This window comes from Lupinus angustifolius, unplaced genomic scaffold (genome assembly GCF_001865875.1).
Source record: "Lupinus angustifolius cultivar Tanjil unplaced genomic scaffold, LupAngTanjil_v1.0 Scaffold_64_62, whole genome shotgun sequence".
NCBI classification, from domain to species: domain Eukaryota; kingdom Viridiplantae; phylum Streptophyta; class Magnoliopsida; order Fabales; family Fabaceae; genus Lupinus; species Lupinus angustifolius.
The window spans coordinates 375-17,116 of record NW_017723113.1 but is presented as its reverse complement, the minus strand read 5'-3'; the positions used below and the strand labels follow the sequence as shown (position 1 = coordinate 17,116).

Genomic DNA, 16,742 nt, shown 5'->3' with positions numbered 1-16,742 from the left:
ACTTATTTTAATTTAGTCGTTAACTAATTATATGTTTTAACTTACGTACAAGAAATCAGTTCTTGCAAACTTTTCCTAGATACCCCAACTAGTCGAGTAGTGGGTGTTGGGAAAGTGCACAAGTTGGCCGATGTTATGCTGCATAATGCACATATTCCATACCATCATGTGAAGATCTCGATTGACATTACAATCGTTGATATTGTGTTGCTGCCAATTCCTCTCGATGAGGATATCTTTACAGTTAGAGGGGCTATAGGCATTTTTGTGGCTTGGTTAGTAGACCTTGTTGAATTAATTCCTCATATATATATATATATATATATATTGATCTACAATTGATATGTTTTTATTGAATATTTCAGGAAAATGTACATTTCACCCCAGTAGCATCCAAAAGTCTAAGTCATCTTATGGGGATGTAAGCTCAAAGCCATCTACTGCGGATGTGAGCTCCAAGAAGACTACCAACTATTGTACTCAGCTGATGGGGCATGTACAGACGATGGGAGATGATATGATAATTATATCAATTCCCAAGGAAGTCTACGGGGATAATATTGATGAATACGTTGGCATGATTGAAGTCCGGGATGTATATAAACGTGATTATATAGGTGCAAGTGTTGTATTATAATTAATTAACATTTGTGTTATATATATTAGGTACTTGTATGAAAATTTTATTAAGGTAAATAAGACAAATGTGATGTTCATATCCCCACACCTTAGCGCTTTAATGTCGTACGAAAAAAATGAGATTCGGGAAAAAACAGAACGAATTACAGATAATTTCATCCATCATAAAGAAGATGCATATTTATTTCTTGCACCTTTTAATATTGGGTGAGCATTTTGTAATTGTCTTTTATATTTTTTTCTTTACTATGTTTGCTATGATTTACATTTCCTAACCATGTTCATATGTTTTGTTTGGCAACATTGGGTTTTGGTTGCCATCAATCGGGTCAATGAAGAAATATACTACTTTGACTCATTGGCACGTGGTGATATGAACAACTACGCCACTATGAAAGAGATGTTTTCTAAGTAAGTAGACTACTCATTTAAACTTTTAGTTACACTTTCACTTTCCTAGTTGTTTATTAATTAAGTACATTTTCTATTGTTTAGTGTGGTGAAAGTTTACAAATTGAATAATCGTGGTAGAAACAAGTTACCAAATCCCAACAAAATCAAGTGGACTCGTATACAGGTATTGGCACAAATCATCTCCAATAATTATATGTGTAATGGCCAACTAATGTTATGCTTATATGTTTACTTCATTTTAATTGTAAACCCCTTGCCAAACAAACGAGGTAGATTGCGGCTATTACGTTAAGAAATTCATGAAGGAGATCATTCAGCAGTGGCCAACTAATGAAATCAAGTTTGTTGGCAAATCATATACAAATGACCAAGTCAACCAGAGTAGAGAACAATGATCAAAGTTTGTACTTACTTTAGTTTTGCACAGATTGTAGCTTAGGGAATTCAATTAATGTTCAATGTAATGTATATGATTTGGTCTATGTAATATATGTTTATGTAAACAGTGTAATTAATGTTCAATATATAAATTCAGTTGAAATTCAGTTGTGTTGATATAGTTGTCATTTGGTATTTTTGTATGCATTCATTTTGTTATTATGTTCTGTTTATGTATTCATTTTGTTATTATGCAATGTCGATATGAATTAGTAAAAAAATTATTATATCTTCCACAACATTTCCTTAAGATTGTGTTGTGGAACGCTTACCTTCATATTTGAATGAAGAGTTATTCCATAGCGTTGCCTTTAGGTTGCGCTGTTGATTAGGTATCATTTACAACGACTTCATAATTATGCGTTGTTGAAGATACTATCAGACCCTAAAAAATTAAAATGTTCCCGCATTCTCATACATTCATCAGCAATTCCAACACTCATTTACTCTCAAAATCGACCCCGAAAATCATTCAACCTCAAAATCATTCACTCATTCAACACGAAAATCATTCAACACCGATTTCGAAAATCATTCAACACCTATTTCGAAAATCATTCACTCATTCACGCATTCAACACGGAATTGAAAGTGAGTTTTTCTTGTAGTTGTTTGCCTTTATATTTAGCTTGTATTGAGTTATAAAGAATTTCCTTATAAATGCGTGAAAGTGATTTCACTCATTGAAGCTTGTATTGAGTTGGGGTTTCCGACTCATTTAGCTTACATTATGAGTTAGGGTTCCGAACATAATAATTCATTTGCTTTGTTTGGTGAGCTTAACTCCAAGCTTTAGGGATTTATGCTTACATTATATTTTGTTGTTAATAGTAAATGGATCGAAAAATGGATGAGTGTCAATCGTTTGACGAAGGAGTATGAAGAAGGAGTGAAATCATTTGCTAGGTTTGCAATTGAGAATACTGAAAACCCTATTAGAATTATATGTCATTGCTTAAGATGTTGTTACTCAAACTGAATTACTCCAAATGAGTTAAAAGGTCATTTAGTGTGTCATGGTATTGATCAAAGTTACACATGTTGGACAAGACATGGTGAGACGAGAGACGTTATGGATTGTGATGATGAGATGCATATGAAAGACAACTACACAAATGCATATGAAGACGATCGTTTCGAGGAAATGGCAAACGTTGTCGAAAAGGATCTTCTGGATTGTCCTGAGATGTTTCAGATGTTGATAAGTGATGTTGAGAAACCATAATATGATGGTTGTACGAAATTCACAAGATTGGCAACAGTGTCAAGGTTGTATAAGTCAAAATTTGTTAATGGATGGACCGATAGAGTTTCACCGACTTGCTTGCACTTCTGAAGGATATGTTGCCAAAAGATAATGTGCTCCCTTCTCGAACCTATGATGCAAAACAAATGTTACGCTCCATAGACATGAACTACACTAGGATACATGCTTGTGAAAATGATTGCATCTTATTTTTTAATGAGTATGTTTCATTAAAGTTTTGTCCTAAATATAATGCATCACGATATAAGAAGGAAGACTCAATTCCCAAAAAGGTTGTATGGTATTTTCCCATCAAAGCAAGATTCAAGCGTATGTTTAGAAATGCCAAAGATGCAAAGAAGTTGACATGGCATGATGAAGAAAAGATTAAAGAAGGGAGCTTCTGCATCCTACAGATTCTCCTCAATGGAGAAAAATTGATCACGACTATCCTAGTTTTGGTCAAGAATCAAGAAATCTACGCCTTGCATTGTCAAGCGGATGGAATTAATTCACATAGTATTCAAAGTTGCTCCCACAGTACATGGTCAGTGATGTTGATGATATACAACCTACTCCTTCTCTATGCATGAAGTGCAAATAAGTGATGTTATCTATGTTAATTTCTGGACCTAAACAACCGGCAATGACATAGACATATATTTGGCTCCATTAATTGAAGACTTGAAGCAAATGTGGGAGACATGCATAAATGTATATGATGTGTATAGGGAAGAAAACTTCAACTTGAGGGCTTTGTTGTTCGGCACAATCAGCATATGGTAATCTGTCTGGATATAGTACAAAAGGATATTTTGCATGTCCTGTATGTGAAGACAATACTCATTCAATGAGGTTGGAACACTATAAGAAAAATGTCTTCCTTGGCCATCGTAGATTTTTGCCTTCAGATTATCACTATCAGCGATGGAGAAAAGCATTTGATGGAAAGAATGAAGAAGGTCGTGTTCCTTTGTTGTTGACAAGTGACCTATTATTTCAAAAGCTAAAGGGTTTGAATGCTAACTTTGGTAAACCTTTTGCAAAAGAAATTATCACAAATGGCTGGAAGAAAAGGTCAATCTTCTTTGAATTGTCATATTGAAGTTCATTATATGTAAGACATTTCCTCGATGTTATGCATATTGAACAAAATGTGTTTGAAAGTCTCCTTGGTACCTTACTCAATGTCCCTAGTAAGACATAAGATGACTTGAATGCAAGGTTGGACTTGGTTAGTATGGGAATTAGAAAGAAATTTGGCCGACAATGAAATGAAAACGTATATTTCTACCTCCAGTAGCTTATACTTTATCGATGAAGGAGAAAATAGAATTTTATAAATTTATTCATGGTGTTAAAGTTCCAGAAGGGTACTCTTCCAACATTCAGAACCTTGTATCAATGAAAGATCTCAAGTTAAAATGTCTTAAGTCTCATGATTGTCATGTACTTATGGAGCATTTCTTGCCTATCGGAATAAGGTCAGTTCTACCTAAAAAAGTTCGAGGAACCATAACTAGGTTATGCTTCTTCTTCAAGGCAATTTGTAGCAAAGTGATTGACCCTGAGAAATTACTTGCATTGCAAAGACAAATTATTTTGACTTTGTGTGAGCTTGAAATGTATTTCACACCTTCTTTTTTGACATAATGGTTCATCTAAGCATTCATCTTGTTCGAGAGACACAACTATGTGACCCTTCCTATATGAGATGGATGTACCCATTTGAGTGTTATATGAAGACATTAAAAGGGTATGTGAAGAACTAATCAAGACCAGAGGGTTGTATTGTCGAGTGATATGTTGTTAAAGAAGCTCTTGATTTTTGTACCATATACCTTATATATGAGTAGTATTGACCATCCTATTTCCACTTATGCAAAGTCTTGTTTTTAAATAAGATATGAAATATCATATTATATTTGTCTTAAATATAGGTAGGATGAGTTTGTGGGTCATTCTAAATAAAACTAAAAAATATAAAATTTTATACATTTCATACAAAATAAATAGTATATAACTTGTATACAAATATAAAAATGTATTTATCATAATAAATAATAATATACAAATAGAACAATACATACAATATAAAGAAACAATACATATGCATATATATATATATATATATATATATATAATATAAAAATACAAATATATATATATATATAATAAGAAAATGATAATATTTTTTACATTTGATATACAAATATATGTATAACAAATGGAACATACTTTCTCATATTTGGCAATATATATATATATTTACATATTTCATATTCAAAACTTTATATAATAATGCACATGACTTTAATCCTTTGACTAAACTTTGGTAATTCTATATGACCGGTTAAAGTTAAAAATAAAAATAAAAGACTCAAAATGAAGAATTGCCCAAGATTTAACATCTTATATTAGGCTATAAGATCATGTTATATCATATTAAAATAACTTATTCAAATCAAGTTCACATAAAAAACTCATTAATTTACATGAATAATTATCACACGGTATTACACACTTTAACACATGGAGATACAAGAATATTACAACAATGGCAAAGGTCACGCCCAGATTGCAAGAGAAGACATCAATCCAGCCCCAAGGAAAAGCAAACAGTAAGAAGTAATTTGAAGCCTTAAGTTGCAACGCATTGTCTTGCTATGAAAATCAGCTGCAATTAAATCCACTAAAGCCATGTACATTAAAATCCCAGCTGAAAAAGAATCTAGAATTCCTTCAGTGATAAGTGCTATTGGACTATAAGGGTTAAAAACTGAAGCAATGCTTGTACCAATGCCAACACCTAGTGGTGTTGTTACTGCAAAAAAACAAGCCATTATTGTTGATGATGAGGTCTTGAATTGAGCTTGAGAGATGCAGCCACCAAGTGCAAATCCTTCAAAGAATTGGTGGAAGGATAATGCGGCAATTAAGGGTCTTATGGTACAAGGGCTTTGTGAAACTCCTAGAGATAATCCAATTATCACTGAATGTGATACAATTCCAAGTTCTAATACCTGCATATTTTAGTTCAATGTCAGGATTTATATAATTACTTATGTATTATTAATGCGTAGTTTTTACTCCTCTTTTTCTATTATTTGTCCAATAATACTACTTCATTAACTATCTCTCACTATAAAATTATAAATTAATGCTAAAATAACATGGATAGAAAACTATTTTAAAATCTTAAGAAATTTTGGAGTTAATAAAGAAGATGGAAAAGGAAATACCTACTTTTCTATTATAGGTCTATTTCAACAGCTTCTTAGTTTTGGGTAAAGATTCGTTTTCAAAACACCTTTTTAGTTTTGGCTATAAAGTTGGCAGGTCTCTTCGATTTGCTAGTCCATCGAATTTTTTTAAGAAAACAAGAAAAGATGCTAGACAATAATATTTAACAAGTTTGCTTTGAGACCAAGCAAGAGAATGCATTGTTTAAAATAAATATGGAGAGACCCGAGAATAGATCAACGAAAAGTAACCATATATACCAAAAGATGAAAAGTAACCAAAGGAGGTGATAACGTGAGTTATTCGAGAATAAAGAAAATTAAGGGCGTGTTTGCTTTGGTCATAATAAAAACAGAAAATGATGATGAAAACATGTTTTTACTGCTGTTTTCATTTCATTTTTCTGAAAACATTAGTTTCATTTTCAGAAATTTTGAAAATGAAAAAATGTCATTTCCAATAATGAGGAAATGATATTTAATTGAAAATTTTAAAACTTTTGTTGCTTCAATCAGTTTAATATCTTTTTATGTTTTAACTTTTCAATTTTACTCCAAATGTTTTGATATTTTTGAAATCAATAGACATTTATATTTTACTTTCCGATTATACCATTATTTATTACTTATATTTTAACAACATGTTTGTTCATTTCTTTTTTAATCTAATTTTTTATGTGCATTAAATGTGATTATTTAGACAAATTGTATAGATTTTTTACATCATTTAATAATTTTTAAATTATGCGTATAACCATAAATATCAAAATTGGCAAAATGATGGAATATATATTTTTTCCAATTATTCTATCTACTAATCAACAAAACCTCAAATCAATCGAGAAATACACCTCTCATTCAGACCACCACATACATTTATAGTAGAATTTATTTCTTTATCTCTCAACATAACAATTTTTCTTTACCTCTCATATGGTATTGGAGAAATAATTCGATGATGGGTATGATAATATATGATTTTGGGATGAAAATTGACACTCATTAATGTTATTGTAACTTTAATTAAATAATAGAGCACTTGTATTTTAGTATTTTATTTTAACTTTAACTTTTTGGTGAGTATCTACAACGGTATAATGTTGATTATGATTTTCCCCATGTCTTTGTGATAGCTAATGACCAATTTCAGCGATTAAAGTTGTTCAATGTATTGATAACATAAAATTTGTAGAATCATTGACTTCAGTATATTAGTGATTAAAATTTAGAATTGAATTAATTGCAAAGATGACATTGATTGTGAAGTTTAGAGTAAATGATTTTGAGAATGAAAATGATAATAACAAACATATTTTGAGGAAATGAAAACATGAAAATGAAAATTATTTTTTGAAAATAAAAATAGAAAACAGAAATAGAAAACATTTCTTGAAACCAAACACACTCTAAGCAATCTACTCCTTCCGTCTGGATCACATAAGTACACTAAACAAATCACGACATACTCATGTATGTAAAATTAAGAGGAAAATAAAAATGTAAAAAGAGTACTTGATTAATGACAATTTCTATAGTCAAATTAAAGGTAATTTTTTTCGTAACTCAATCATTAAAGAAATAAATATAAACTAAGTATTTTTTTTAGTAACATGTGAAAACTATCAAGTATACAAGAGTAATAAAAAAATCTATTATTTGATAATCCCAAATATGACATAATAATAAACCTTCAACACATAATATATGCACATATAACATACTATTATATTCAATTGTTTTTTTTATAGCTAACTAAAAAGGTAGACGAGTATAAATATAAAATGATATATATTAGAGTTTTAAGTTAGGAGTTATTATGATAACACTCTCAAATCTCAATTCAAGATGTATGAACCTAAAGTTTTTCTAATAAACCTTGTATTAAAAAACATTAAAACTAACTTTGAATAATATATATTACTCCAATGAGAAGAAAGAATACCTACCTGTGAAACAATGACATGCCGGACACTACTTTCATCATCATCACTACCTCCAACGGCGAGAGAATGGCCGTGGCTATGGTGTTCCTTAACTTGTCCGCCACCGCAATCGTCATGGCCATGCTGGTGCCCATGTTGGGAACCATGGGCACGCATCCCCACAATATGCATTCCACCACTTTCCTCTTCCCCAAACACCTTCCCTTTCCCACCAACCGCCACAACCCCCGTTTCACCATCTGATTCCATTGAAACATAATCATCATCGTTGACATCAACATTAACTACAAAATCATGTCCTTTCATCCGCTGTTTCCGCTCATAGTACTGAGTTCCCATAAAGTCAGCGAGCAGAGTCAACAACGATGAAACCATGGCGAAAAAACCGGTGAAAGGAAACTTGGACCATGAATATGATTCCAAACATGGGTCCTTCAGTGCCTTATAAGAATCGTTCAGCATGTGAACGAACCCGGTGGCGAGGATGACACCCGCCGCAAAGGCCTTGGCGGCGACGAAGAGGTTGCCGTCGGTGCTGAAGAATCGACGGTGTTTTCCGAAGAGTGGTATCGCTATCCCACATATCCCTGAAATTAGGATTGACGCCATGGCCACAAATTTGAGCAAGAATGCCATTGACTCATCTCTGCAAAGATCTAACTCGGAGCTTCCACAACTAGAGTTTATCATGGTTTCCTTGGAGTCTGCAATAGCAATTGTTTTTTGCACAGAATAAATAAATTTGAATTATTTTAAAGGGCTAGGATTTATATTAATCAAGAGAAAAAAAAATAAACATTTTCAAATTCTCTATATCATCATTCATTCTATTCTATTCATTGACTTTAAAAAAGTAATAAATATAAATAGAATGATACTCTGATGATATATATAGATAAAAACATAAATATAAGATGATTAAACAATACTACTGCTTAAGTCCCAAAAAATGTACATCAATACATAGGTTATGTTTGTTTCCTAGGTATAGATTAACCAGAAGGAATGCTATTATCTACTAAAATAATATATATTTGGTTAACATTTATATTTATTAAAAATATTTTTGATAATCATATAAATAACTTGAAACCATGTTTGTTTATCATATATATTCTTAGAAATAGATATTATAATTATCAAAATACCCCAATTCTAAAAATATTTTTCTATACTTATATAGTTGTGAAAGCAAGATTAACATTTGTTTATGTGATATAACTAGAACAACAAATTTACGCTAAATAATACTCCAATAAAACTATAGAACCAAAAAATTGATATTTGATTACTTATCTAATATAGAAAATGCCTTTTAAGTTACTTACACTAATCTTAAATGGAGTAGGAATCCAAAACATTCCCAAACTATTCCATGGAAATAATGAAGGATTGAAACATAAAAATATATTTGCCTTCCAAACGTTGTATACGTAGAGATATTTTTATATAATTTAAAACAAACACATCAATATATTATTCAAAACCATCATTTCCAGAAATATTTTTTTAATAAATTGAAACAAACACCCGTCAATAAGGCAATAGCCTTTGATGTAAGTTTTTTTATTATAAATTAAATAGGTGATCGACTATTTTTATTTTTAAATTTATCATATAACTTATTTTGTTTTAAATAGGCATTCTATTAAGTAAGGGAGGACTCGACCTTACTCGGTATAACATGATCATGATGAACCCGAATATGGTCGGGTCTCATCGTGTCTAATGTCGAGTTCATGTTCAAAAATTAGACTCAATCAATATTTATAGTTGGGTTGAGACTAAACATGATCTGTCCTAACCTGTCCTATGATCACTTACTTATTATGTTTGTATGTATCTATATTCAAATGTGTACACAATACTCATACCTTGTTGTTCGAAAGTATTATTTATTCTGTAATATTTTATCATATATATATGATTAATAATATATATGCATACATCATTTTATATGTCAAATTAGATATTCATAATAATAAATAATATTGAGAAGAAACTTTATCTAAAATAAGTATGCATTATATTTAATAGGGTCTAGGGTTGGTTCAGATTTAAAAGTTGATCCGATTGATATTTAGGATTAGGTTTAGAATCGAGTTCAAAAAAATGATTCGACCAATATTTAGAGTCGGGTAAGGGACAAGTCTTAACTTGTTTCAATCTAGTCCATACTCACCCATACTATTGAGATCAATGTTGTGAAATCCGAGTCAGATGTCAAACTGGAAGAGGTCCTGTATTAGGTTTAACCGATTTAAACGGTTAAACCGTCCAGTCGAATCAGGTGATTTAATATATACTTAATAATTTTGATAAACAAATATATAATTATATATAAATGTAAAATGGTATATAACTAATAATTATGTATAATTATATTGAAATAATACCTCTTAATATTTTTTGGGACCGGAGTAAAATAAAATATTAGAGTAATGTTCCATTTTTTTAATTTGAAGTAAATCATCCGGTTTACTTTCCGGATTATTCCAATTTAACCGGGTTTAACACAGTTGGACCAGAATATTCTCAATTCAAAGTGGTCAAACTCTCATTCGGTTAAAACTACTAACCAAAACCATTTTCAAGTCCGGTTAGTTGTCAAACCAGTTGGACTGTCTAATACGGTCCGGTTTTCACAACCGATTGAGATCTTTCAAGCTTCCATAATAAGAAAATCACACATTCAGATTGTTGGAACATTCTTACTTCTAATCGCATGAATCGCTTCATTCAAGGAATTGAAATTGCAAATAGGTTTCTAATAGATGAAGATCAAGTCATCAGCCACATCAATTGAGCTTGCTTAAGCAATCAATATTTTGGTGGATTCTAGCTATCTTAAAACCTTCAAGTTTAGGTTGTTGGTTGTAGTCATTCATGACATTTATGGGAGAAAATCGTTTTTTTCTATAATTCCCAATTCATAACAAGGAGCTGGCAACTCTGGTCAATTTCTTATTATTTCTATAATTCGTTCCATAATATATTGCTCTATTGAGAATCATTCAAGCTTTCATAATAAGAAAATTACATATCAAGTTTCTTATTCTTTCTCCCTCCCTCCTTAGCTTTACCTCTATAAAAAATGGAACAAAAATAAGTTACCGTACCAATTTAAAATTTAAAATTAACCTGGAAGACAAATTTACTAGTTTTACCTATAAATAAATATATTTTTACATATAATTACTTGCATAACAACTTGCTAACCACATAATCAATTAATTATCTCTACCACACCTTAAAATAGCAATTGGAAACGAATAATAAATCGCTCGTTGCAACAATTTCAATGACAAAGACATAATTGACTAGTTATATCTAATGAGTAGACGAGTAAGACATACAAACAGGCACAATTAATTCTAATTTGATTTCATGTAGTACTTATTACAAGTTAATATTAACTAAATTAGATAGATCAATAAAATAATTAAATTTAGTTTATATTATTCATCTTTTAACACAATACTATAATTAGGGATGGCAAAATTAGTTCGGATTGGTATTTTTAGCAGGTCGGGCTGGAGTTTTAGCCCAAAAGCCCGTATTTAACCCGTTTTAGAAGGGTCATGGAGGGTCGGACCAACATTAAGATTAAACATCATTTGCCTATCATGTTGCTCATTGTAGTTAAGATTAAACTTGTACAATTTTAGCGTATGTTTGGATGCTATAAGCCTCTAACTCTTCTTTCTCCTTGCAAAATGAACATTTAATATCTCATTCTTTACTTATCTATGATCTTCACCCTTATCCAATTATTGTACTTGTTATCAGATAAATGTGGAGTTTCAGTGACAATTAGGGGTGTTTGAACTAAATTTAAACCTTTAACTAATTAAAATGAAAAAATGGAAACTCAAACAGAACTACTAATTTTGATTATTTTTGGAAAATTAATTGACTTCGACTAAGTTTCAATTTATATTTTTAATGTAGTTGAATTCTAATTGAATTGAGTAATATATATACTTTATTGTAATTAGATTTATAATGTAATAGTTTTGATTCTTATACATTTTTTAAAATTTAGGAGTTAGAAGCTTTATTGTGAACTATGAGTCTAGAAGTTTAAGACTATGTTGGTTTGTTAGTTAGAATTTAAAAGTTTTGGACTAAGACAGTAGGTTATTGTGAAATTGTCACTTTTGATTGTGATTTTTTTATCTTAAAAGACATTTATGAGGAGTGTGGATTATTTATTTTTATCTAAAAGCTTTAATGTGTGGTTTGAAAAAGAAAAAAACAGGTCAACTCGTCGGCCTGTCAGCCTTGCCAAATATGGGTCGGACTGACATTTTGAGTCCTTTTAACAATAAGGGTCGGGCCTATCCAGCCCATATTTTGATGGGCCAAAAGGCGGACCAAGCCAGACCGGACTGACCCTTATTACCACCCCTAACTATAATATTATAATTTTACCTTCAACTAATAGTAGAATCATGGCCAATAATGTTAAAGACAACAAACTTTTAATATAACCAGTTGTGTAGAGACTAGTGACATATCTAACTATTGATTTACGCAAGATAAAAAAGAGTTAAAGTCTTTAATAATGATAAATAAAGGCAAAAATAAATGTTTGTAGAAATTCCAAAAAGCCTTATAAAAAGGATCATCAAGACCTACTTGATAATATCTTATGATATGGATTGAAAGGAGCAGTAATTTAAAATATAAAATTTTATTGGTTATATCCACATAATCATATGCCTCAATCCTCTATATAACTTTTGCTCTCAAGAAATCAGTCTTGACAAGTTTTCCGTGTTCCATCCTACAAAAATGTTGTTATACATAAAACCAATCTTGATAATTTAGTAGACAACTTCCATATTTTGAAAAGATATGCAACCGCACACATTCTATTGATTGTTTTAATTTATTTTGTTTTCCAAAATAAAAGCATCGTCACATGATTTTAAAAATTTGCTTATACAATAAACATGTTCCTTCTTACAATTCTTTTCATACATCATATTCTAAGTTCTGTTTTTCTACCTCTATTTCTTATCCCATCAGTATCTATTGTCTTATATCTCTCCTTATCATACATCTAGGCCTAAAGGACGGGATAAATTATTTTGGTTGTTCTAACATCAGTTTTATATTAGATTTAACATGTTTCAATAGATAAATTATCAGATCATATATAATTATTATAATTATTATAATTATATTGAAGTAATATTTCTCAATTTTTTAAAATTGGAATAAAAAATATTAAAGTAATGTTTCATTTTCTAACTTTAAGTGAACCGTCCGGTCCACTCTCCAGATTATTTCAGTTCAACATGGTAAATCAAAATTTCTCTGGTTTAAAGCAATCAAACCTCTCAGTCAGTTAAGACTACAAATCATAGTCATTTTTAAATCATATTAACGATTGAACTGATAGAATCGCTGATCCAGTTCTCAAAGTATTGATTTTTACTAATTAATACATCTTTTACATGACAATCTATCTCGCCTACCCATTTTTGTCTCCTAATCCTGTTGATCACCAAAAAAGTCTTATTTTTTATTTTTTATCACTACATATGTACAAATATAGTATAATGATATTTAGACAATCAAATTTTGAAAATTTTATATTGTCTTTTGATTTTTAGATAAATTTAGAAATAAAAGATTAAAAGTAAAAATAGATGTAATTGTATTTAATGTAAGAAAAATAGTTAGGTTTGGATTATACTAATGACACTCTTTTTTTTGGTACATATACAAATAACACTCTAGAGCATGCAAGAAAAATGATGGAATTTTATTACTCTTAACCTTATTCCAGCATCTTCAGACTTTAGTATTTAATTACGGGTTCCATGCGGGTTTAGTTTTTCAAAATAATTTCTCATCTAAACTTTATAACTTCAATTATGATGAAATCCATAGGATTTAAAGTGTGGACAAATATAATAAAGGGTGGAGTATAAAATGTATACACTGCCAGTGTAAAGATTTATACACAGTCAGTACATCCTTCACCATTCATTTGCAATACTTTTATTTAAAAGTAATGATGACTAAAAATCAATAGCGGATAATATAGTGACAGTATAAAATATTTTTACAGTGTCCATATATATACTCTTTATAGTTATTGGTATATCTCATGTCAACAACTTCTTCTATTATTATTCAACTTATTTTATCTTTTGCTTACTTATCAATTTGGAAGTTTACATCTCAAAAAGCCTAAGAAGAAGAATATAACGAAGTTATGACGAATTGGTTGTTATTTTTTTTTCATAAGACTTTTCTGTCCTTAAAATTAAAACAACCTTAAAATGATATCAAAATATTAAATATGAGTCAAATTAATAATTTTTGATTTTAGTAGGGACTATTTCACATTTGTGACATTTGAGTAGAAGTTTAGAGGGTAGCAAAATGGTAAATACTGAAATTTTGAAGGAACAAACTGTATTCACTCTAAGACTTTCTACTCCTCTTCCCTTTTCTCAAATGGCATAAGATAACTACTGATGTTGGAAAACTAGAAAACAACTCGAAGATTAACACAAATATACTCATTTGGAATCACTTCAGAGTTCAATCATTAGAGGATAAAGTAATTACCTGAAAAGTGGCGAGTTTCTCCAATTGATAACACGGTCTAGGCGTAGCAGTAGCCAGAGATTCTGAAAAAAGAAGAATAAACGAAGGCATGGAACTACACTAATAATCGAATAACAAAGAGACAAGTATCACACTATCATATCGAAAAAAAGGAAGTTGTAGCAAGAGAGCAAACCTCAAAAAAACATGGGATATTGATCGCTGGTATTTAGGACTCAAAGTAAAAATAGAAGCCGTATGTTTGTGTAGGTTTTATGACTATATATATATATATATAAATATTGAATGTAGAATTATAGATAGATAAATAAACACGCAAAGAATATGAATATTCATTTGGGTATTAGGTACGACCTTTTGCATTGGAGCATGCTTGCTGTGTCGACATTGTGACGATATCTAATTAATTATTGTACTCTAATAAAGCCCCTCCATAAATAATTAGATGCCGCAGGCCTTGTCAAGTGATAGGCCACATGGGATTACTTAGGATACATTATTGAATTTTGTTGGTAACATTACTTCTATTTTTTCATGGAATAAAGGGGAAGCTATTTGACTTTCATAAAAGAGAAGAAGGTAGCTTGCCACAAAGGGTAATGATTGTCTTAACTCTTTCTAGAATGGGAAAGTAAAGATACAATGCAAATGTCTATACTACACATGTTTGACTAAGATACAATCATACCACAAATGGTTTACCAACAAGGCGTTGGTTTAGTGGTGTAAAACTATGTTAGATCTCTAAGATAATCAAAATGTTAATGATTTGATTTCTGAGAGTGATACTTGTTGGAAGAGATAACTAAACACTCTAGGGAAGACCTTGGCACTGAAATTTGTTTCATGGATTTTCAAAAAAACAATAGAGTTCTCAAAATGATGCACTAACCAGAAACATAACACATTGATTTAGTGCAAGTAGCCCAACCTGAGTCAGTAAAGACATTCAATTGAAGTGATGAATTAGAGGGATAGAAAAGACATTGTCCTTATGTGTCTTTGATGTATCTTTCATGTATCCTTATGAGTACTAGGAAATCTATAAGATAAGATGGTAAATTAAGAGGAAGATAGTTAATTAGTTTTCTGCACTTTATAACATATTTTGCAATTTAAAAAGAGTTAGAGTATAAATGCAAAGAAAAAAGATAAGTATGCAAAAATCTTAATGTAGAATGTGTAAAGACTAAGGAGAGAAAGAGACACTAATCTTTTATATTTGTTCATCTTCGAGTCTACCGAAGACTACGTCCAATCTTCTTGTAATTACAAAAGATTTCTCTTATGATAATATATTAATCTTTAATAAATCTCACCCTGGAATGTTGTCTCTTGATTACACTCATCATAATCTCTCTTCTTAGAAGATCACTACTTCTAAAACTCTCTTTCCCTTTCACCATACCCTATGGTGAAATTTAAATTTACACATAAAATTGATACAACTTTGAAGAAATAGTTTCTAGGCTTGTTGAATGTGTATAACAATTTGAATTTACAATCCTTAGAAGTCAATCACCAAGCATGATACAAATGGTCAATTATTTCAATGTATAAAAAATTGGAAGAAACACTTGAAAAATGACCTTTTAGAGTTTCAGAAAGTTTTCAAATAAGTTGCTTTACAAAAGTGTACAAACATGAATGATAAGAGAACTTTAAATATGCTTTCAACTAGTCAATATACTCATACATAAAGGTAGAAGGCGATTGGAGTAGTATCCATTTGTTTTGTGAGAACTTATTTCAATTTGAAAAATTGTTGCAACAACTCTATATAATTGATTATCGTAGTTAGTAATTGGTTACGAAAAGTTTATATCCCTAATCAGTTACTCTCATGAGTAGTCGATTACTCTAGTTAATTTTGCTTGATAACTTGTTACTCAGTTTGAATAATCACTTACTTTGTCCTAGTAATCCATTACTTTGTTCGAGTAATTTATTACTCGACTTTTTGAAAATTAAGTTCATTTTAAACGATGTAGGTCACTTCACTGCAGTACACCCTACTGGTAAATTGCACTACACTTCCTTAGATTACACTTTTGCTAGTTCACTTCATTGTGCTACATATTTGTTCAATGCTTATGACAGACATTAAACAACTATAAGGAGGAACTACTTGTAAGTTTTGTGAAAAGGAATAATAAATCTTCCAACATCTATTCTTATCATGCATGGTCAGGGACGTTGCCATGTGGTGGTGAGGGTGTGCACACCCTG

General features: G+C 30.5%; 1 protein-coding gene across 3 annotated transcripts; it reads right to left on the bottom strand.

The window, feature by feature from the left end:
* Positions 1 to 5,135: 5,135 nt before the first annotated feature.
* LOC109339245 (zinc transporter 4, chloroplastic-like) lies at positions 5,136 to 14,769 on the bottom strand. Of its 3 annotated transcripts, none has more exons than XM_019576657.1 (4): positions 14,689 to 14,769; positions 14,469 to 14,575; positions 7,926 to 8,626; positions 5,136 to 5,760 (listed from the first exon to the last, which is right to left on the bottom strand). In XM_019576657.1, exons 3-4 carry the CDS (start codon positions 8,610 to 8,612, stop codon positions 5,305 to 5,307), a joined length of 1,143 nt encoding a protein of 380 aa, XP_019432202.1. In that variant the 5' UTR covers positions 8,613 to 8,626; positions 14,469 to 14,575; positions 14,689 to 14,769; the 3' UTR covers positions 5,136 to 5,304. The 3 variants fall into 3 exon arrangements, with proteins under 3 accessions (XP_019432202.1, XP_019432203.1, XP_019432204.1); XM_019576658.1 differs by having other exon boundaries at positions 14,514 to 14,575; XM_019576659.1 differs by lacking the exons at positions 14,469 to 14,575; positions 14,689 to 14,769 and having other exon boundaries at positions 7,926 to 8,695.
* Between the last annotated feature and the right edge of the window lie 1,973 nt (positions 14,770 to 16,742).